At 50.1% G+C, this 23,769-nt stretch overlaps 1 protein-coding gene across 4 annotated transcripts in view; it reads left to right on the plus strand.

Annotated features, from left to right (window-relative positions):
- Nucleotides 1-18,818, plus strand: part of SH3BP4 (SH3 domain binding protein 4) — a 103,359-nt gene extending 84,541 nt beyond the window's left edge. For 3 of the 4 annotated variants that reach the window (XM_007966731.3, XM_038001341.2, XM_038001342.2), the window contains 3 exons: nucleotides 3,838-6,197; nucleotides 15,757-15,945; nucleotides 16,784-18,818. In XM_007966731.3, the coding sequence (XP_007964922.3) occupies nucleotides 3,838-6,197; nucleotides 15,757-15,945; nucleotides 16,784-17,008 (2,774 nt within the window). In that variant the 3' untranslated portion in view covers nucleotides 17,009-18,818. Of the gene's footprint in view, nucleotides 1-3,837; nucleotides 6,198-9,599; nucleotides 9,763-15,756; nucleotides 15,946-16,783 lie in introns of those variants that run through there. The other variant, XM_073020150.1, reaches the window with a different exon arrangement.
- Nucleotides 18,819-23,769: the final 4,951 nt, after the last annotated feature.

The raw sequence follows: 23,769 nt of genomic DNA on the forward strand, positions 1-23,769 counted from the left end.
TGGGATCTCCGGTCTTGCCCAGAGATCCTGGGGAGTCTACCTCCAAGGCACCACATGTGACCCAGGCAGTGAACCAGCCAGAGGCTTCACGCACATCCCGGTGATAGACAGACTCCAAGGTGGGAATTTATTTCAGCCAAAATATCTGCCGTGGAACCTTCTGCTCTGATGAATGTTTTGCCTGCAGAAGAACGTAGGCAGAGGGATAGGAAATGTATTATTCAGTACATTGAACTTCCTAACACCCAGGGAGATTTTTTGTATTAGAATCAAGGTGGCTGTGAATCTGCGTAACACTCCTCAGAATTCATTAAGATGTAATTCGATAGGGATTCTCTGGCATTTGATGGGATGGAAGCCCTTCCCCAGGGTCCCCAGCTGCTTGGTGGCAGTTGACTGATGGAGGGCCTCATCTAGAAGGGGTTATCACACAACAGTCCACCTTCCTGGGATTCTGGAAAGGAAGAGTGGGGTGGTTTCCCTTGGGTAAGCCTGATCCCTTGAGTGAAATCTATGACGACCTCTCTTCCAAGGAGAGTGCTGGGAATTTTAAGTGAAATCGTTCTTAATTCTTCAGTTGGATGAAATTGAGTGATAATTCTCGTTGATACATTCTAGGCTATGCACAAAGCATGCTTGATTGCTTTGGTTTCTTAGTTTTGAAACGACTATAAGGGAATTATTCTGGGGGAGCATAATAAGGACATAACCTTTGAGGGATTCTGGCAAGATTTTGATGGCCGGCAAGTTTTATTTAATTTCCATTTAGTTTTCATCTTTATGTGACATTTCCAGTAGATGTGTCAAGGAGACAAAATGGTTGATATTCCTGGAGATCATGACTAGCAAGCAGAAATAGGGGAGAAGAGCTTCTGTATCCTCTGGCCTCAGCCTGACCCACGTCACTTCTTCCCACTTCTCCATCAAAGCCATTTTCTTTCACAGGTTTTGGTTCACTTCCATCTCATATTAAATAATTTGTCAGTTTTATGATTTTTTTAGAGCACAAGAGCATAGCCAGGGGGAATTCAGACATTGCTTTGACCAGCACCAGGATCCAATAACACAGACTATGGCTTCTCTGTGTCATTTATGCATGCACGATGATCATTCATTCCACAAATACTCATTGAGCCCCTGCTCTGTGCCAGGCCTTGTACGAGGCCCAGGGATACAACAGCAAACAAAACAGGCTCTAATGGTGCTGATATCCTAATGGGGAGATGGAGGCTCCCCTCCTGAAAAAGAAAAAGAAAAAAAAAATATATATATATATATATATATAATTTTTCATATTTTTTTTTTTGTGTGTGTGTATATATATATGTAAGGTATGTAGAGAAGGAAAAATTCTGAGTTCTTGGCTTGGGCCCCTTTAACAAAAGACATTAATAAGAGAAAAGCCTTCAAACTGACTTAATATATGTTTTATGTATATTGCAGACATTTCTTCATAAGGAAATGAAGACTTAAAGAAGTAGTTAAACCTGAGGGGTTCGATGAGGTGTGGAGAGTCCTGGAAAAAATGTGATGGGATTAAAAAAAAGCATGAGCAAGTGTCATGAGCCAGAGGACAGCAAGGCCTGGGCATTGCAGATTCCCTGTGTCCCTGGAGATAGGATGCTCTGTCCCCCACATACAGTGAGGGCCCCTCCCACTTGAGAGTCTGTGACCTGCTTCAGGGGGTGGGCAGGGAGTTCTTCCTGCACCTGCTGTTTCTCCAATTCCTCCAGCTTAAAATATGCATGGTACTATATTTTGGGGTAGCATGTTCTGAACCCCATCAGGTACATGATGTAGTGGTTAGTGATAAGAGCTATGGAAGGAGATAACGTTGGGGCCAGGAGATGTCTATTTCACATAGCATCCTGTGCCTCTTCAAGTTGGGACAAGCAATACTATGACAAGTGCCTTATCTATGTCTTTGCATTTTATCCTCTCCAAAGCTCATTGAGGAAATGTACTTTTTCTCCACCATGAGTAGAGTCTTAGGCGCTGGAGATCACACAGTTGCTAAGGGCTCCATTCAGGTCTTGATTCAGTGATCCCAGAGCCGGGTTCTCTGAGACACCCAGATAGACCCCCTGCTGTAATTTCACAGGAGGAGGTAGGCGGGACTTCAAGGCCCAGGGATGCTCCCAGCCAAGCGCATCTCTGGGACCCAGTTCATGTAAATGAATAGAAACTGTCTACCTGATTTCCTAACACTTTCCCAAGGAAGTGTGATTATTTCCTTTCAAAGGAAAAGGAAACTGGCAGGTGATTTTTTCTGGGGCGGGGCGGGGTGGGGGGGGCAATTTGATAGAATACGATGACTGTGGACTTAATCACATTAGAAAAGATGTAGGTTTAGTTCACCTAAAAATGGATTCCTTGCTTTGGTCATTTGCTTTGGCAACTTAAAAAAAAAAAGAAAAAGAAAAAGAAACATTTCCTTTCTTTCTTTCAGTTGTTTATTACAGGAAGCCAGAATGTCAGCAGACCCCCGAAGTGAGGCAGTTTAGGAGGTGGGGGAGGGGAGTCCTGGGGAGAAGTATATATGCTTATTTTCTTCAGAAAGAATGTTCTTCATCTTCTGAATATACCTTCTCATGTATGAGAAGGAGAGGAAACACTTGGATATTTCATCATATCCATTATTTTTCAAAACACACCACTTGTTTAACTGACTTATTTTTGCTGTTTCAATTGCTGTCTACATTGGTAACATACAGAGTTTAATGGCAGGAACCATAAATTAACTTGATTCACTTTTTAAACGGTTGGAATTTTTCAGACTGCTTCAACGCTTGTTCAATGATAGTATGAGCTATGACTAGGCGTAATCTCTCATTTTCAAGGTATGTGGACAGTCTATTTTCATGTTGTGATTTTGAATTATAATTTAAAAGAGGTTGGGCTGGACACAGTGGCTCATGCCTGTAATCCCAGCATTTTGGGAGGCTGAGGCGGGAGGATCATTTGAGGTCAGGAGTTTGAGACCAGCCTGGTCAACATGGTGAAACCCCATTTCTACAAAAAATACAAAAATTAGCCAGACGTGGTGGCATACACCTGTAATCTTGGCTACTTTGGAGGCTGAGGCAGGAGAATCACTTGAACCGAAGCGGCTGAGGTTGCAGTAAGCTGAGATCATACCACTACACTCCAGCCTGGGTGGCGGAGCGAGACGCTGTCTCATAAATAAATAAATACATAAAATAAGAATAAAAGAGGTTGGAAGGAACTGACTTCAGAATTCATACTTTATCTGAGGAAACAGTTGGATGAGGAACAGGTTGAGCTTGGAAATTTAAGAAGCAGGTTGGGGGAATCTTTCCATCCAGAGGCAGGGCTTGGAATCGGCTCAGACATGTCATTGTGGGAGTTTTGGGAGACTGTTCATTTCCAGTCCCTGGTCACATGCAGTGGTCATGTAACTCATCATGTCACCGTGTTTTCTAAGTAAATCACATTCAGTTTCTCTTTGTATCTAGTAGTAGTTCTTTTAAGAAGTTAAAGTTGCCCAAAATGAGATATTTAGGGCATAGGGCATGTTAAATATTCCATTGCACTGATTTGCTTTTCTGTGAGTGATGGAGAGGATCCTCTGTGGTCTTTCTGCCGGGCATAGGTTTTCGATTTCGAAAGTAACCAAGTAGCAGTGGTGCTCTCAGTAACCAGTTCATTGGCCGGGTAAATGACGTACCGAATTTCACTTTGGTTTGTTTCTGCTGGTGACTTGCCTGGGTTAATGTCCACCTGTCTGGTTTACCACCTTCCTCCCTCCTTTGGGAAACACTCTGGATGCACCACCGGCCTTGCCCTCACTGTCTGTTTTCTTTGTGTTTTGCACAGTGCCTTCTCCCAGTGCCTTGCTAGTAGACAACCCCACACCTTTTGGAAATGCGAAGGAAGTGATTGCGATCAAGGACTATTGCCCCACCAACTTCACCACACTGAAGTTCTCCAAGGGCGACCATCTCTACGTCTTGGACACATCTGGCGGTGAGTGGTGGTACGCACACAACACCACCGAAATGGGCTACATCCCCTCCTCCTATGTGCAGCCCTTGAACTACCGGAACTCAACACTGAGTGACAGCGGTATGATTGACAATCTTCCAGACAGCCCAGACGAGGTAGCCAAGGAGCTGGATCTGCTCGGGGGATGGACGGATGACAAAAAAGTACCAGGCAGAACGTACAGTAATAACCCTTTCTGGAACGGGGTCCAGACCAACCCGTTTCTGAATGGGAACGTGCCCGTCACGCCCAGCCTGGATGAGCTGAATCCGAAAAGTACTGTGGATTTGCTCCTTTTTGACACAGGCACGTCCTCCTTCACTGAATCCAGCTCAGCCACCACGAATAGCACTGGCAACATCTTTGACGAGCTTCCAGTCACAAACGGGCTCCACGCAGAGCCGCCAGTCAGGCGGGACAACCCCTTCTTCAGGAGCAAGCGCTCCTACAGTCTCTCGGAACTCTCCGTCCTCCAAGCCAAGTCCGACGCTCCCACATCGTCGAGTTTCTTCACCGGCTTGAAATCACCTGCCCCCGAGCAATTTCAGAGCCGGGAGGATTTCCGAACTGCCTGGCTAAACCACCGGAAGCTGGCCCGGTCTTGCCATGACCTGGACTTGCTTGGCCAAAGCCCTGGTTGGGGCCAGACCCAAGCCGTGGAGACAAACATCGTGTGCAAGCTGGATAGCTCCGGGGGTGCTGTACAGCTTCCCGACACCAGCATCAGCATCCACGTGCCCGAGGGCCATGTCGCCCCTGGGGAGACCCAGCAGATCTCCATGAAAGCCCTGCTGGACCCCCCGCTGGAGCTCAACAGTGACAGGTCCTGCAGCCTCAGCCCCGTGCTGGAGGTCAAGCTGAGCAACCTGGAAGTGAAAACCTCTATCATCCTGGAGATGAAAGTGTCAGCAGAGATAAAAAATGACCTTTTTAGCAAAAGCACAGTGGGCCTCCAGTGCCTGAGGAGCGACTCAAAGGAAGGGCCGTATGTCTCCGTCCCGCTTAACTGCAGCTGTGGGGACACGGTCCAGGCACAGCTGCACAACCTGGAGCCCTGTATGTACGTGGCTGTCGTTGCCCACGGCCCAAGCATCCTCTACCCTTCCACCGTGTGGGACTTCATCCATAAAAAAGTCACGGTGGGTCTCTACGGCCCCAAACACATCCACCCATCCTTCAAGACGGTAGTGACCATTTTTGGGCATGACTGTGCCCCAAAGACACTCCTGGTCAGCGAGGTCACACGCCAGGCACCCAACCCTGCCCCGGTGGCCCTGCAGCTATGGGGCAAGCACCAGTTCATTTTATCCAGGCCCCAGGATCTCAAGGTCTGTATGTTTTCCAATATGACGAATTACGAGGTCAAAGCCAGCGAGCAGGCCAAAGTGGTGCGAGGATTCCAGCTGAAGCTGGGCAAGGTGAGCCGCCTGATCTTCCCCATCACGTCCCAGAACCCCAACGAGCTCTCTGACTTCACGCTGCGGGTTCAGGTGAAGGACGACCAGGAGGCCATCCTCACCCAGTTCTGCGTCCAGACTCCTCAGCCACCCCCTAAAAGTGCCATCAAGCCTTCCGGGCAAAGGAGGTTTCTCAAGAAGAACGAAGTCGGGAAAATCATCCTGTCCCCGTTTGCCACCACTACAAAGTACCCGACTTTCCAGGACCGCCCAGTGTCCAGCCTCAAGTTTGGTAAGTTGCTCAAGACTGTGGTGCGGCAGAACAAGAACCACTACCTGCTGGAGTACAAGAAGGGCGACGGGATCGCCCTGCTCAGCGAGGAGCGGGTCAGGCTCCGGGGCCAGCTGTGGACCAAGGAGTGGTACATCGGCTACTACCAGGGCAGGGTGGGCCTCGTGCACGCCAAGAACGTGCTGGTGGTCGGCAGGGCCCGGCCCAGCCTGTGCTCGGGCCCCGAGCTGAGCACCTCGGTGCTGCTGGAGCAGATCCTGCGGCCCTGCAAGTTCCTCACCTACATCTATGCCTCCGTGAGGACCCTGCTCATGGAGAACATCAGCAGCTGGCGCTCCTTCGCCGACGCCCTGGGCTACGTGAACCTGCCGCTCACCTTTTTCTGCCGGGCAGAGCTGGATAGTGAGCCCGAACGGGTGGCGTCCGTCCTGGAAAAGCTGAAGGAGGACTGTAACAACACGGAGAACAAAGACCGGAAGTCCTTCCAGAAGGAGCTTGTGATGGTGAGTGCTCAGCAGGTGCCTGGGAGGTTAGGGGTGCAGCTCAGCAAAGCCCTTCCGCCTTCCCAGTGCACATGGGCATGGGCTGTGGTGTCGTAAGTCACCACAACAGTGTCTGAAGCTGATGTCCCGCTGCCTGAGATAGGTGCGGCTGGCTCAGCATAGCCTTTCGCCTTCCCAATATGCCTGGGCATGGGCCGTGGTATAAGTCACCAGGACAGTGTCTGTGGCTGATGTCCCGCTGCCTGAGATAGGTGCAGCTCAGCACAGCCTTTCGCTTTCCCAATATGCCTGGGCGTGAGCCGTGGTGTAAGTCACCACAATAGTGTCTGAAGCTGATGTCCCGCTGCCTGGGATAGGTGCAGCTCAGCACAGCCTTTCACCTTCCCAGTATGCTTGGGTGTGGGCTGTGGTGTCGTAAGTCACCACAACAGTGTCTGTGGCTGATGTCCCGCTGCCTGGGATAGGTGCAGCTCAGCACAGCCTTTCGCCTTCCCAATGTGCCTGGGCGTGGGCCGTGGTGTTGTAAGTCACCACAGCAGTGTCTGTGGCTGATGTCCCGCTGCCTGAGATAGGTGCAGCTCAGCACAGCCTTTCGCTTTCCCAATATGCCTGGGCGTGAGCCGTGGTGTAAGTCACCACAACAGTGTCTGAAGCTGATGTCCCGCTGCTTGGGATAGGTGCAGCTCAGCACAGCCTTTCACCTTCCCAGTATGCCTGGGCGTGGGCTGTGGTGTCGTAAGTCACCAGGACAGTGTCTGAGGCTGATGTCCCGCTGCCTGGGATATACATGTGGGGCTTGAAGTGTGCATCTGGAGATACAGGTTTACCGGGGATCCTGGGAGGCCCCAGACCACCTGAGAACCCTGCAAAGAAAAGCATTCCAGTCACTTTTCCCACGGAGTCTGTGAGCTCCTCGAGGGTCCCCGAGTGGACCCGGTGGGGGTGGGGGCAGAAGGAGACCTGTGCTCTCGCCACTTCAGTTTAGATCTCTTGGGAGCAGATCTGTGGTTCGTTAGATTCCCAACAGGGTCTGTGACTCCAGAGTCTCAAGAACCACTGCCCCAAAGCCTGAGTTCATTGTAATGTGAGTTTTTCTTGCCTTTGCTTCCTTGAAGCTTCCAACATCTCTGTGTTGTTTCCACTTCCCCCTCTGTGTTGGTTTGAGTTGTGGGGCGAGGACAGCATTTGTTTTGCCAGCACAACTGTGAACTGGAATCCAAAGAAATAAAAGGGGGAAGTAAGCATCAGACTGTGGGTTACGCCCCAGCCCACAAGCCAACTGGGGAGCATTTGCTCAATGCTTTGTCAGCGCCGCTCCCCGCAGGCAGCCCCGCCGTCAGCAGAGCTGAGTCCTGGCGGTTACCTTGGCTAGGCTTAGCGTCACCTGTGTTCTGGCATCAGGGGTGTTTGTGGTGGAGAGTCCCTGTGGACTTCCCCCTGTGATAGAACAGAGTCCACCCCCATCCTCCGGAGAGGGGCGCATCATGGTGTTCATTCCTGTGGGAAAACCCTGTGACCTTGCCACGTGCCGCCTTTCCTCGTTCCTCTGAACCCGCAGCCTTTCTTGCGTCCTAGCTTCTGAGAGGTGTGGTTCTTGGTGCCCTGGCCTTTCTGCCACCTCCCCGGCTCCCCTGGATTGAGCCCTGTGTGTCTGGGAGAGCCCAGAGTGTCCTGTAGACACAGGTGTGCAGGCAAGGGGCGCACATGGCTCATACCCGGCCCGGCTGCCCGTGTTGAGCCAGGGGACAGAAGGGACGCAGCCCAGCAGGAGTGGGGCAGGAGTGGGGCGAGAGACCCTCTCTGGGTGTCGTGCAGTTGTGTGCAGTACCAGAAGCATGGAGCCACGAGATTGGCTAGGGGAGGAAGATGGAACTGGAAGCGGCTGTCAGAGGGGCCACCTTGGCAACCAGGAAGGCACTGCACTTGGGTGGGGAGGAGGCAAACAAACGCAGCAGGGGAGCCTCTGGGGCCCTGTGTCCCTCCCATCAGCCATCACCCATCACCCGTGTGTGATTCAGAGCACACCTCCCGGCTCTCCAGTAAAATAACTTTCCAGAACCTGGTGCCTGGCCGTGGCCTGGTCTCCTCACGGGTGCACCCAGCACAGTGGCACGCAAAGTGCTTCTATCCTGTGAGAGGCTTTGTGCGGGCGGCCCGGAGACCACAGCCATGGCTGTGCATTCCGTCATGGAACCTGACAGCGTTGGTGAGCCCAGGACACTCACCTCGACGTTGCACCAGAGGTGGAAAAATGACACAACCAGGAGTACTACACCAGCTGTGGAAAATAACCTCCAAGGAGGTGGCTTTTACACTCATTTCCTGCTTTTTTGTCTTTTTCCAAAAGACGTAAATGATCAAACTCTTTCAATCGAATTGCTTGGCGTCTCTGGGAGGGGATTTATCGGTGGGCCTCCCCGTCCGCTCCAGGGATGGGTGTGTCCTCCATGCCCGAGTCCTTCCTCTACCCAGAGAGGAGGAAGTGAAACTTGCCCTTGGCCAGGTTGGCTCCCTGAGGCAAGGTTAGATTTTGTGGTGATAAAGTAAAACTGGTTTTGCAGTGTCTCCACCCAGCCCCGCCCCCCCCCACACACCTGTGTCAGTCATCATCTTGACCAAACTTCTAGAAACCACAGATGGATTTCTCCCAGGGCATTTATTAGGAGACCCTGAAAACTGGCTGTTCTATTCCGCTTGTCATCACAGGGCTGTCACGATTTCTGCGGCCTCTGCCACCGCTTTACCTGCCCCTCCCAGAGAGTCACAGCCTGGCCACCCCCTGCCTCTTATTTTTATCATGGCTTTCTGTGTCCTTGTTCTGATGCCTTGGGTTGGAAACCATGTTTAAATGATGGGGAAAGTGTGAGAGTTTGAGACGGTCAGTATGCAGGGAGATGGGAAGGAAAAAAGAATCAAATGAGACCTGGGTTGTTCCTCTCTCCATTGCCATTAGAACAGGGTCAGCCCCTGCTCCTGCCCCATAAAGTCCTGTAAGATCTTGCCCTACCCATCCCACCCCTGAGGCCACCGTGCTCCGTGTACCCCTGCCCTGACCACACCCAGCTCGCCCAGCGTCCAGCCCCTGCAGATGCTATGCTGTTCCTCTTCCTGAAGCTCCCTTTCCCAGACCTCCTCATCTCCCTCAGCTGCTGGCTCAAATACCATCGCTCCAGGACGTCCTTCCCTGCAGCCCCGTGCACCCCATCATCCTCTGTCTCTGTGGTGTTTCTTGAATTAGAAGCAGTTTGTTTCGGCCAGGCATGGAGGTTCACATCTGTAATACCAGCACTTTGGGAGGCTGAGGCAGGAGAATCGCTTGAGCCCAGGAATTCAAGACCAGCCTGAGGAACATAGTGAGTCTTCATCTCTCCATTTTTTTTTTTTTTTTTTTTTTTAAATCAGCCGGATGTGGTGGTGCACACCTATAGTCCCAGCTACTCGGGAGGCTGAGGTGGGAGGATCGAGTTCGAGGCTGCAGTGAGCTATGATCGCAGCACTATACTCCAGCCTGGACAACAGAGTGAAACCCTGTCTTGAAAATAAAGGAAGAAAAGAAACAAGTTTATGTTCTTGTGCACTTGTTTCTCGTTATTACTCTAACTGAACATAGGTCGCATGAGAGGAAGGGCCCCGGCACATAAGAAACACTGAGGCACTCGATGGATAAGTGATGAATGAATGGATGAGTGATGAATGAATGATGCATGAATGAATGAGTGATGAATGAATGAATGAGTGATGAATGAATGATGCATGAATGAATGAGTGATGAATGGATGAATGAGTGATGGATGAATGAGTGATGAGTGAAGGAATGCAGGCCTTGGGCTGGGCTAAGAATCCAAGCTGGAGGCATTCTCACGTGGCCGTACCATGCTTCTGTTCTGTGGTTCCATTTCCTCTTTCCATTATTTTTGCGCCTGTTTTTGATAGAGCCCGTGCGTGAGGCATCCCGGTGCCTCTGCCTGCCCCTTCCCAGCAGCATGGCTGTGGCTGCACTCAGAGTACCCCTCTGTCCTGGCCACCTCTCTCCCACTAGAGCCTCTGTCTGTGATGGTGTCAGCTGAAGAATGACAAGGTTTGCGCATTTGGAAAGGAGAGCCTCATTCCTCATAAAGGGTTGCAGCCTGCAGGTGGCTATTCTGACAGGTTGGGAAGGAGAGCCTCCTGCCAGAAGCCAAAAACAGACACTTCAAGGGAGGAGCAAAGGCAACAAGAATTTAGGGATATTGGTGGCCAAATATACATATTCAATAAGCTGTAGGGGGAGTCATACATATTTATGAAAGGAGAAGCGTGCACATTCACATTTAAGCCTTATGCTCTTTCGTGGTCCCATGTTCAAAAAAATGGTGGCAATGGCATGATTCGAGGGTAGGGTTTTCTTTCAGCCCCCTGAGACATCAGAGGGGAAGCAGGGGACATGAAACCCTCACAGTGCATCCTCTGTAGACTGGCCAGAAACACTGTGTGGTCGGTGGGTTCCTGTCAGGCAAAGAGGAGGAGCAGCGTCTGGCAGTGGTGGAGGCCTTTGAAAGGGAACCCAGCTTTTTGAGAATCAGAAAACTTTGCATTCAGCAGCGCCCTTTTGATGCAAGAGACTATTCCCAATTCTCGGGATACTGTCAGCACTCAGCACGTGGTCTCTGTTATGGTGGGGAAGGAAGGGGAGTTGGCTGGAGATGGCCATGGGCAGTGGCCATCAGCCATGGGGGCAGAAGCAGCCCACGGTGGCCTCAGACCCAGGGAAAACTTCCTAAGGGGCCAGAGTGAGCTGTCACAACTGGTCCTGGATCCACCATAAGAACGAAGCCGTAGGGTGTGGTGACCTGGAGCCATCGGTAATGGCTGTAGCAGGGACTTTTTGCTCAAGTTGTGGGAGGTAGGGAAATAGGCGTGTCAGGCTCTGTGGAGAAGTTTCTAAGAGAAAGAAAGAGGAGTTGCTGTGGGATACAAAGCAAGGGAGGGTGGTTGTTTTAGGAGTGGAGTGGGGGCTGGAATAAACCCAAAGAGACTTGAAAACTAACAGAAATAAGGAAGCTAGCAAGTGCGTGGGGCGCATTGGGGTGGGAAAGAATGGTGTGGAGGGACTCTGTGAATTGGGAGAAGACACACTTTAACCTCCAGAAGAGGAAGAGTTGATGGACAGTGTGCATTGGATAGGGTCCTGGGGGATTCCTCCCAGGCAGCCCCAGAGCCAGAGCCTGTGGCTGTTAACGTGGGAAAGGGAAGGAGGCTGGGCCCATTGTCCAGGTGCTGTGTGCAGAAGGCTTCCCTTCCAGTTTTGGGACATGTTGGGAAGGAAGCAGGATGGAATAAACATGCAGCAAAAAAAGCCTGAATTGTATTTCTTTGTACTTTATAAGAATATTCCCCCCCCCCCCGCCCCTTTTTTGAGACAAGGTCTTGCTCTGTCCCCTAGGTGCGAGTGCAGTGGTGTGATCACAGCTCACTGCAGCCTCGAACTCCTGGGCTCCAGCAGTCCTCCCACCTCAGCCTCCCAAGCAGCTGGGACCACAGGCACGTGCCACCACACCCAGCTAATTTTTTTTTTTTTTTTTTTTTGTCTGTAGTAGAGACTAGGTTTCACTGTGTTGCCAAGGCTGATGTAGAACTCATTGAACTCAAGCAATCCTCCCCCCTCAGCCTCCCAAAATGCTGGTATTATAGGGGTGAGCCACCCTGCCTGGCCAAGAATGTCTCTTGAAACAAGTTGCCGAACTCTAGCCCCCAGGTCTGCTATTCCTGTCAATGGCATTTTGTTGGAACTCAGCCACGCCCATTCCCATATGCTTTGTCTGTGGCTTTCAGGCTTCGTGTGTCCCACAAAGCCAAAATTACTATCTGTCCCTTTATAAAGTTCAGTAACCCTGACTGAACTCACAGTGTACTCACTTTAACAAAATTCCAACTGAAATCAGGATAGTGCATCAGTGCACTGAGTGTTTCCTGGTGTACCTGTGTGCCCATACAAAGAGGAAGCTGCAGGGATCAGGCTCATAGAGCTAGAGCCTCCTGCTGTGAGATTTTTCTATTGCTAACAATTGGTGGGCACCCAAAATTTGCCCTTTGAAAATATGCATCAATTATGCCTTGTCGATGGTACGGGTGGTTTGTAACAAACTAAACCATGGCTGGACTCAGTAAAAGTTGTGTAAGTGGAGCCAAAGTGAGTGAGGGAAAGATGCCTTCATTCTTGGTGTTGGAAGTGCTGACCTCTCCATTCATCCAGGATCCATGGAAATGGGACCCTGGCTGCCCCTGGATGGAGTCCAGGCGCTCTCCTTCCCAGGGGCCAGAGAACACCTGTGTTTCCCAGGACGTTGGGAACCTGTGCTCAGTTCCCCTGGGGAGAGAGCAGTTCTGATCACTCGTGCCAGGAATGACTCGAGTCAGAAGCAGGTGACTTTCACGTGTTCTGTTACCTAGAAAATGAGGCTGCTTTGGAGCCAGGCAGCTGTGCACACAGCCAGATGGGCTTGATGTGTGCTCAGTAGCCATGAAAGACCTGAGTGGGGACATTGAGTGACTTCGTATCAAACCCTGTGGTGGTCCAGCGCACCTTCCCAGGACTGCAGACGAGGCTCCCACCACAGCAAGAAAATTAGGATCTGACAGCCTACCAGCTTAGTACACACCCTCCCGACACGTGAATACACACCTGTATGCTTTTATCTGCTGAAACAAATCTAGCAACATTTCCTTTTTTAAAACAATTTATTTTGAATATATCCAAATTCAAATTGAAACAGACCTTCTTCTGAAATTCTGAAATATATAAAGAGTTGATATGAAGCATAATCCAGGCCAGCATTACATTTGGTTCAATTCCCAGTGCCCTGTGGGGCTCACGGCATCGAGAAGGACGCTGGCCGAGTGCCAAGAAGTTTGCGTTTGCCCCCACACCTGTCACTTCCAGCTGTGGGATCCAGGACAAGCCTGGCGTCTGCGGGCTTCTTGTGCTTATCTGTAGAACAGACGCCTTGCAGCCTACACAGCAGGGAGGAGCTGGGGATGGGCGCCCGGAGGCAGCTCTGGCTGTGGCATTTCTAGGTGCGAAACCCACTTCGCCTCTCTCAGCTTCTTCTGTAAAGTAGGTTGAACTCAGGCTCTGCTTTGTGGGGTGGCTCTGGGGAGTGGAGGAGCCCAGTGTCTGGCTTGCAGCAAGCCCTGAGTTTCTAGTAGCTTCTACAAAAACAGAAACGGCCACCAGGTCCTCAAACCCCCTGCTTCTGGCCAGCCTCATTTGTAGCCAGCTGTGAGCCTCAGCCTCTCATATCTAGGGAGGCATCAGAATGATCTGTTGCTCATGGTTCTTCTTTTTTTTTGAGACGGAGTCGTTCTGTGGCCCAGCCTGGAGTACAGTGGTGCTATCTCGGCTCACTGCAAGCTCTGCCTCCTGGGTTCACACCATTCTCCTGCCTCAGCTTCTCGAGTAGCTGGGACTACAGGTGCCTGCCACCACAGCCGGCTAATTTTTTGTATTTTTAGTAGAGATGGGGTTTCACCGCGTTAGTCAGGATGGTCTCGATCTCCTGACCTCGTGATCCGCCTGCCTCGGCCTCCCAAAGTGCTGGGATGACAGGCGTGAGCCACCGCGCCCGGTGCTCATGGTTCTTTTTAAATTGCACGGATTGAGATGTTGGGGGCCCACCTAGAAGGACCGTGAGTCACCTGCTGTGGCTGATGCATGCCACACGTCACCAAAGAGGTCACCTTTTTGTATTGTTAGACTCCCCCCAAGTAAACTTACAATGTACCTTAGAATACTCAGTGTAAAAGAACTGGGCTCACTTTGAAGCAAGCAGCCCAGCCGACTGCATGAGCGCTAGCAAGACGACCCAGCTATCCACACAAAATAGTCGGCCAAACAGTGCTGGCAACCAGCGGTGCGGCTAGCAGAGGTGGGGGGTTGTTTGTTTTTTAGCACACTTTGGAGTCCTAAAATGACAGCCTCAGGTGCTAAAGCAGAGCGTAGGGAGAAAGAGCACCAGGCCTGGTGACTTTCCTCTCTTCTTAGCAACTCGCCTGTCCAAGGGCCCACGGGAGCCTCAGAAACCGTCTCTGGGCTGCCTCGGGCCGCTTTGCCCTGGAAGCCAAGCCTTTCCCGTTGTTGGATGAGAGAAAGCTTGAAGGGTGGCGATGAGCTGTGCCTTCTGTGGCAGAGGAGACTCAGACAAGAATCAGTCCCAGCGTGCGGCTCTCCTGCCTTCCTGGTGACGTCATCCTGACTGGCTCAGAGCCGCACGCTAACCATGTGTGGCCTCATTTATAATTAGGATGGCGCCAGAGTCGCTCGCATGACACCCAGTGGCAGTCATGTGACTTGGCACGGTGTACAGGACTAGCAGGCCTGCTGGCTTGTGCTGGCCAATTTGATTTGTTTCTTTAAACCAGAAATGTGAGTTTGACCCCAGCCTGGGGTCCGCCACGTATATTAGGCTATTGAGCCGTATATTCAGTGCCTGTCTCATCCAGCCACTGTCCCAGCAGGGCTGTCTGTCCTGTTACCTCCCCTCTGACTTCCTCTGTGGTTAGTAATCCCTGTCCTAAAGACACAGTACAAAGTTCTTGCAGCTTTGGCGTGGGAGCAATCCCACCAATTGTGGAAACTGTTTTCTCATGTTGCACAGTCCTGGGGGAGGTCCGTGGATCTCCTGATCACTGTGGTTCTTGGTGGTACACCCTCTGTCTCTACTCCGGGCCTCTTCTGTTCTTTGTCTTCTCCTCCCTGGGTGGTCTGTCTGAGTCCACCAGCCTTCGTCCCTTCTGCCCGCAGTGCTCTCTAACTGGCCAGCGTCAGCACTGCACGCTCAGCAGGTCCAGCTCGCCCTCCATCCCTTTCAGCCTCAGGCTATGGTGTCTGTTTGGTGAAATGCATTCGTTTCTCTCTGGCATCCCCAGAGAGTGGGAATGGTGACAACTATAATCCATATTCACCCTGTCTGTTAGCTTCCCGGGGCTACCAAGACAAATGACCACAAACCAAGGGGCTTCAAACAACAGATACTTGTCCTCTGACTGTTCAGGAGGCCACAGGTCTCAGGCAGGGTTCCCAGGGTGGCCCCATCTGGAAGCGGTGGGGGAGAAGGTGTTGCAGGCCTGCCTCTCCTAGGCCCTGCTGGCTCAACCCTCCTTCTGTTCCTTGGCTTGTGGCCGCGTCTGTCCAGCCTCTGCCTCCATCTTCACATGGCCTTCTTCCCTCTGCCTCTGTGTCTGCTTTCTCTTCTTATGAAGATGCCAGTCGTTGGTGACTTACCCTAATCCAGAAGAACCTCATCTTAATTCTCTCTGCAAAGACCCCATTTTCAAGTAAGGTCACATTCTGAGGTTCTGGGTGGATTTGGAGGGAGACACTGGTGAACCCAGCACGCTCTGCACATCATCTTTTCTCTCCCGTGAGCCCTGGCAGTGATCGATTTCAGGGGACATTTGGTAGGCCAGGGAACATGGAGAATAGAGAGCCCATGGCCATTCCTGCGCCATCTGCTGGAATTCTGCGGGGAGCAAGCCTGCCCCCCTCCCTACACTGTCTCACACTGTGCCTCTTCCTCTGCAGGCCCTACTGAAGATGGACTGCCAGGGCCTGGTGGTCAGACTCATCCAGGACTTCGTGCTCCTGACCACGGCCGTAGAGGTGGCCCAGCGCTGGCGGGAGCTGGCCGAGAAGCTGGCCAAGGTCTCCAAGCAGCAGATGGACGCCTACGAGTCTCCTCACCGGGACAGGAACGGGGTCGTGGACAGCGAGGTGAGCCGCGGCTGAGCTTCGAGCTCACTGAGCCCCTCTGTCCCTTGGCTCCTTGGACCCATGCAGTGCAGCTGTAAAAAGGTCCGCCTCGTGGCATTTCCATGAGGGTGAGATGGGTGGAAATGTGCACGCATGTGCCCAGCCCTGGATGCACCTCACTGAGCGGGAACCGTCCTCTGGATTGGTTGCCATGAGCCCTGGCTTTAGGATGTCCTTCCCACACGACATGGGAAAGACAAACAGAACTGCCTGTCCCTTGCTCATTTTGATCTTAAATTACCATCAGTAGGATTGAATAATGCAATAACGCATCCACAGAGGCCTTTGTGAGCTGTTCTGGGCGGGAGTGATACCTGGTACGTTACATAACTTGGGCCAAAGCCGGTGTGGCCGGGCTGTTGCTCAGAGGTCCTTTGTATGCTTGCGTGTTTGCGGAGGGCACCCTCGTAAGCTTCCTGGAAGACGGTTCAGGCTTGCAAGATCCAGGAAGCAGGAAGTCCCAAGCGCAAGGCTGTGTTTTATGAATGGGATGAATTTCCAAATGAATGGCACAGAGAGAAAATGCCATAAGGATTGTAAGGAAAGAGAAATCCTTTCTGATGATTGATTTTTGTGCACCTACTCTTGCACAAAGCCCTGCTTTTTTCCCTCTGGAGTGTGTGGACCCCGGCCCCGAGACGGTTCCCCTGTTTTTTTTCTGTGGGCTCGTTCACTTGTGAAAGAGTGTCCCAAATAGTGACTACAGGAGCTGCACCAAGGAATAGGAACAAATCTCGTTCTGTCTCCTAATCTTTCTTCTTCTCTCCCTCCTTTTGTTTTTTACAACTCCACCTCCCAGGCCATGTGGAAGCCTGCGTATGACTTCTTACTCACCTGGAGCCATCAGATCGGGGACAGCTACCGGGATGTCATCCAGGAGCTGCACCTGGGCCTGGACAAGATGAAAAACCCCATCACCAAGCGTTGGAAGCACCTCACGGGGACTCTGATCTTGGTGAACTCCCTGGACATTCTGAGAGCAGCTGCCTTCAGCCCCGCGGACCAGGACGACTTCGTGATTTGAGTGGGTCCCCTCCCCTCCTGCTGCTCTGGAGTGCAAGCCCTCTTCTGCCCTGAGTGCCGCTGTCACCACGGAGCTGAAGAGGGAGGAAGGGGCGGCTGCTCAGACAGATTTAGGGCCCGCCAGCTAGGCCTACACCCGTCCTGTACCACCCTCCTCCATCGAGGGAGAGGCCTGAAGGGACTGCCTGTTGCAGGTCGTTGCCAATCACGTAGCTTTCTATTTGTTAAGTGTAAATTGAAATTTAAAATCACTTTTCTAAAGAATGGGGGGAAGGGATCTATGAGAAAGGTGGTGTCTAATTTTTTTATGGACCATAAAGGTTTAAAAGAAAACTTAATAGGGGCACAGGCTGTTGAGGTTTTTATGTTGTTATAGACCTTTTTAAATTATGTCAGAGATGTATATAGGTATTTAAAGGTCACTGGGGGCATTTCTGATTCCCGGCCACACTTTGCATTTCAGCACTCAGCCCAGAAAGACACTCGTTCGGTTGTTGGACCTCTTTCACTCCCTACACATAAGAACGTGAATCACGTGGGACAAAGTGGCTTTTCAATAAACGGGTACAGCTCATTCTTTCTGAGAAGGCCCGAGGTCCTGCTCCCTCCTCGGATTGGATTGTCTTCTGAGCTTTGCCTCACGCGTAGTGAATGACCATCCGCAGAACATGTGAATCTTTGGTGAGCTTTGGTGGGCAGAGTGAAGTCCCGTGTTAGCATTTAGGTGCCCTGAGCTGTTTCCGCCAATAGATTAGAAAGCAGCCGTGCCAGTGTGCATTTAGTCATTGACAAGAATGATGCCATTTGAGAGTGAGGTGGTCCCGCTGCTACGAGGCCATTGTACTGTTTTTTCCTTGGGGTCAAAGCAGTGCTTCCCATAGAGTTTGCTGCCTCTTCTGTGGACAGGAAGAAAACTTCACGAGCGAATCAGAGCCTTGGTGGCCACCGACTCTCGTGCTTCTTGCAGATGCTGTGGTTGGCCTCACAAGCAACGCCTTATGCTGATGTGCACAGGTGCCAGCTGCCATTTGCCAAACTCCACATTTCATTTCATCTAAGGCTTAACCCCTCTTCCTTCCTGGTGTACCTACGTCTCCTCGAAGGAAGTAATAGTTTAGATGAAACAGGTTTTTGTACAATGTAAAGATCATCTGAGCAAGATGAGCATTTTGTAAAAATGAAAATGTGTCTCCCATAAAATCAGGAATTTGGCACAGTGTCGCATTAATAACTTTAGGCTGCAGACATGCTGTGTGAGTCTCACAATGCCTCATAGATGTCACGTCTTGGAAGGGAGCAGGAGGAAGGACTGAAACCTGGCAAATCAGTAGAGTGAGGTGATCCCCAGCAACGCGCCAGGACACACCTGTGTGCCTGCAGTTGTCAGGGGCCATTTGGGATCCCAAATCTCATTCTCTAAAACTGCTTTCCTGAAACATGTTACTTCCTTAATGTAATCAATGTATACTCCCTTACTGGCCTGAAACATTGTATAGCTACTTATTCAGATACTGAAGACCGATGGACTGAAAATAAGAACAAACACTAGCTATTTTATGCTGCAAGAACCAGGACACACAATTCGCCAATCATCCCACCATGTAACCTTCGATTGTGCTTCTCAACTCCACCCCATAATTTCTCCCAGAGATCATCTATCACCTTTTCCCCAAAGAAGAAACAAAACCAGTTGCACCTTAAACCATGGATATTTTTTCCTCAGGGGCTTTAAATAGTTTCCTATGCAACGTGTCTTGTAGCACAAATAAAATTCTACAAAAGTTGCAGTAAATTTTATTGGGATATTTTCACCTGTTAAGTGTGTGTGTGTTTTCTGTACCCAACCAAACTTTAAATAAAACAAAAATAAAACCTAATGTAAGTATTTATACATGGACCAATGGCCGCCTCCCCAAAATAGTCACCCCTAGATGACAGCATGACAGCTGGTGTGGCAGGTGTCTATTTTCTTGCTATTCATTTAATTTGCTCTTGAAACAAGAGTCACTCAGTCATCACTAACCAAATGGGAGTTGGTGTTACGCCAGGCACCCAAAGGAAAGCACATCGATGCCTTGCTTTTTTCTGGGTCCTGTGAATTGGCAACCCCAATCCCGTAATAGAAAGTTTAGGATGGAGTCATTTCTGTGTGTCAGGCATCAACCTTGAAGTGCTGATTGCAGCAAACAAGGGCACCCTGCTTTAGGAAGACCCTGTTGTGGGGGACTCCTAATGGAGACCAACTCCACCTGGAGGTAGGGGGAGGAATGGGGCTTATGGAACACGACTTTGATGCAAGGCTTGAAGGCTGAGTGGGAGTCAGACCACCAACAGGCCAGACCTGGGGACCAGTGTGTCAGCAACGTTGATAACACAGTACATGGGGCAATGAGAGGCTGAACCCTCCACATGGCTGGAACCTGAGGAGTGAGCACAAGCACTCTGTTAGCTGGATGCTTTCCACCCCTTGTACCTGTGTTGATTCCACCCTGCAGCGCCTGCCAGCTGGGTCCTTACACCCATTTTGCAGTTGAGGACAGGGCTCAATGTGGTCCCATAATTTACATAGCCAATAAGAGAGGCAGGGACCTTGACTCAGGGCTGCTGTAACAAAGTGCCCTGCGTGGCTTAGGACAACAGAAATGTGTTCTGTCACAGTTTTGGAGGCCAGATGTCTGAAATCAAGGTATCGCATGGTCGCTTGTTCTCCGTGTCTGTGACTAAATCTGTCTCTAAGGGCACCAGTCATAGGATTTAGAGCCCACCCTAATCCATCAAGACCTCATCTTAACTTGATCACACCTAGGATGACCCTGTCTTTAAGTAGGGTCACATTCACAGTGGGGTTTAGGACTTGGACACGTCTTTTTGAGAGGCTCAATTCACCCACCACCCTGCTCCATGCCTGGCCCTTTGGGCGTAGCCTGCTTGGGAAGAACGGTGCAAGAATCAGGTTTAATCTATCTTGGTGCCCTCCGCCCAACACAAAGCCAGGGTGGAGGAAGGCAATTCTTTAAAGGGAGAAAGCTCTTCTGATGGACTGCTGTGTTCCCCCAAGACCCATCCTCTTCCTGAGCCAGCGACTGGGCTGTCTTTCCCCATCTCCCTTGCAGTCAGGTGCAGTCCAGTTGAAGGATGGGAACCAAAATGCTATGGGCCACCTGCTGTTGAGTCTGGCTTGCAGGAATCTTCCAGAAATCCTCTATTCTTCCAACTGATCAGGAGGAACTCCAAGTCCCTAAAGGTGAGACAGGGGCAGACAGAAGGACCCCAGGTCCCTTAGGGACCCCCCGTAAGCTCTGTTCAGCAGAGTATCTGTCACATGGTGTCTAGAGAGAGAAAACTGTGATTGGCCACTGAGAAGGTGAGAGTTACTTGTTAGAGTGGCTGGTGTTGCTTTACCTCATCTCAGGTACATTATGCCCAGATGATCACTGTAATCCACAAGCTGGCGGGGAATGCAGCTTGTTTTTAACTGGGAAACATCCCTACCACGCCACATTATTTCAGGCAACAAGAACCCCCTTTCACACTATTTTTTCTTGGCCTACACATGTTCACAGTTGGTCAGTACCAGTCTGAATATAAATGACTTTTCTCCCTAATACTCCTAGGCCAGCTCAAGCAGTTCAGTTAAACCTCCAGCTTGTTACTGATATTGATTTGGACATTGACATTGTTGAGAATGATAATTAACGTTATGGTATTTGTAGGCCTTCTTCAGGACCTCATTCAGGAGAAAAGATTTAGTTAGAAAAGAGTTAAGCTCTGACTTCTTGAGGAAAGGACAATTTTGTCCCTGATTAAATCTTGCCTTAATCTGCACCTGGCCATCTTTCTGTCAAGTCACTTTGGGCATGTGTCAACTTAGTTATTTTGTAACCCTCCAGCCCCCAGCCCCTCTGAGTATCCATCACCCCACAGTAGTGCCCAAACTCAGACTCGGTCCTGGGGCCCTTCCCCAATCATGGTCCAGATTCCAGCAGCTCAGGTTTCACAACCATTCCTACTGCCATGACCAGAATTAAGACTTTTTTTTTCTTGATACTCATCCTCTTTTTTTGGTCAAGCTACTCCAACACCCTCCCCCTGGCCTCCCTTCCAATTCTGTCCTCCCCTATCCATAGGACAAAGGACTCCTTTCACAGGAGCCCTTCCTGCATCCTGCTGTGTGGTCAACTCTGGGCTCACCCCCTTTGCTCTCTCTGTCCTTGCACACACGGACTTCCTCCAGCACTCCCTTGACCATCTTTTTGTAAACCTCCCTGCCTTGGTCTAAGCTGTGCCCAGGCTGTGGCACCTTTCCTTCCCTACCTGGCAGAGTCACACACTGAGCTCCTTGAGGACAGCGACCGTGTCTTGGCTCATCTCTGAATCCCAAGAGCCTAACACAATCAATATTGGTTTCTTGGAGGAATTGTTCCTATCTCTGCAATAGAAATGCATCTCCAAATAAGATGACTTTGGCTATTAGAGTGAATAAAATGGCTTCATGCTGTGTTTACAACCAATGTAAGAAATAAGTGAAAAGTTGTCCACCAATGAATGCATCAAAACCAGCTTGGATTTTAAGAAGTCAAAGATGAACCTTGCAGGGATGGAGCTCAATGAAGTGTATACCAAGAACCATTATATTCCTTAATGAATCATTTTCTGGCATGAAGGAAACATGGTCAGTTTGGTCCATGATTTATGCTGCAATAAAATTTGGCTTTATGTAAAATAGATTGAAATGAACAACTTAGCTCTTCTGTGCCATAGATCAACCCCTCTGGCAGTTTGATAAAGGCAATAAACTCCTCAGTATTATGGAAATGCACATAAAAATTCTGGGCTCACAGGTGAAAGCAATTATGTTTACATACAATTACCAACGATTTTTAGAAATTGTGGTGTAATATATGTACTTCTTTATGCATTCAATAACACAATCTAGTAGTTCATCTTATATCCCCCGGAAACTCAAAATAGTGATGAGCATTTCGCTACCTGCAAAAGCATTGATGGAAATAAAAATATCAGAGATTTCTGTGTTTGGCACATCACAGGAACTCCTAATACTAGAGAGGTTCCTTGCCTAGGTGCATTCTTGAAGGAAGCACCAACGTCCAGTTGCAGGTTAATGGAAATAAAGACGTAATGTTTTCCCCTTATTCAAGAAAAAAGAGCTCGTCCTAAGGAAACTGAAGTCACCCAGATTTGCTATACACATTTTTTAAGTGCTTGTATTAGTATTTTCTGCTCCAGGCTAGCAAGAATTGTATTCTCTGATAGAATTTTCTGCTTAATGAGGGAGAAGGAAAATGTGAAGAAATTAATTGGTTGCGCCTGTGACTTTTTAAATATCTAAAGTCATCTTTCTTAATTTTCCATTTCAATTGGCTTTTAAAAAAAGTCTTTGTGCTTATGTCATATATATATATTACAACTTTCAATGTAATTTTCATTTTGGGAGGGTGCAGCATACATCTTAGTGAGCTGCGGGCAGCTTGGCATTGGCAGAGGGCCACTTGCTGCTTGTCAGAGACAGGCCGGCCCATGTCAGTCCTGGGCACGCAGAGGGTCCAAGGGACAGCAAGGGAGAAAAGAGATGGTTCCTGGGCCTCTAGGAGTTTGCATTCAATAAGGAAGATCAACACACAGGAGCAGGCCAGGAGCACTGGTTCATGCCTGTAATCCTAGCACTTTGGGAGACTGAGGCAGGCAGACCACTTGAGGTCAGGAGTTCGAGACCACCCTGGCCAACATGGTGAAACCCCGTCTCTACTAAAAATACAAAAACTAGCTGGGTGTGGTGGCGAGTGCCTGTAGTCCCAGCTACTAGGGAGGCTAAGACACGAGAATCGCTTCAACAATGGAGGTGGAGGCTGCCACTGTGAGTCAAGATTGTGCCACTGCACGCCAGCCTGGGTGACAGAGCAAGACCCTGTCTTGAAAAAAAAAAAAAAAAAGACCTGGGAGCAAACACCTGAAATTCAAGGGAGACGGCAGCAAGCGGAGAAAGTGCTTGAGGAAGAGGAGAGCACCTGCTGCGTGATGGAGCTTTGGATGCTACCAAGGCTGAGTATTCCAAGGCTATGAGAAGAGACTCCCAAGGCAGGGTGGGGTCCTGAGAAGATAGAGAAAGGACAGGGAGAGGTGTTTATTAATTGATAGACACTGATTTTCTATTTACCAGGCATTCTTCTAGGCCCTGGGATGGGGTCCCTGTCCCCATGGAGCCCACATGCTAGTGGGGAAACAGCAATGAACTAGATTCATATGCTCAAGGAGAGAGAGGTGATAGGAAGAAAAATCAGTGATGCACTGGCCAGGGCGAGGCTGGAGCAGGGTAGCCTGGAAGGCCTCCCCAGTGAGATGAAGTCTGGAGAAGAGTGAGCAGCTCAGAGAAGCTGGAGAGTAAGTTGCTTTAAAAAGGGCAAGGGGGGATTAGAGTGGGACGAGCTATGGTTTGGATGTGTCTCAAAACATCAGGTGTTGAAATGTAATGGCCGGTGCGATGGGATGAAGAGGTGGTCTTTAAACAGTGATTAGATCAGGAAGCTGCTGCCTTTACAGCCCTTAAAAAAAAAGAGGTTTTGGCCGAGCTCAGTGGCTCACACCTGCAATCCCAACATTTTGGGAGGCCGAGGCAGGTGGATCACCTGAGGTCAGGAGTTCAAGACCAGCCTGACCAACACGGTGAAACCCCGTCTCTACTAAAAATACAAAAAATTAGCTGGGCATGGTGGCGCATGCTTGTAATCCCAGCTACTTGGGAGG

This window comes from Chlorocebus sabaeus, chromosome 10 (assembly GCF_047675955.1).
Source record: "Chlorocebus sabaeus isolate Y175 chromosome 10, mChlSab1.0.hap1, whole genome shotgun sequence".
Classification (NCBI taxonomy): Eukaryota; Metazoa; Chordata; class Mammalia; order Primates; family Cercopithecidae; genus Chlorocebus; species Chlorocebus sabaeus.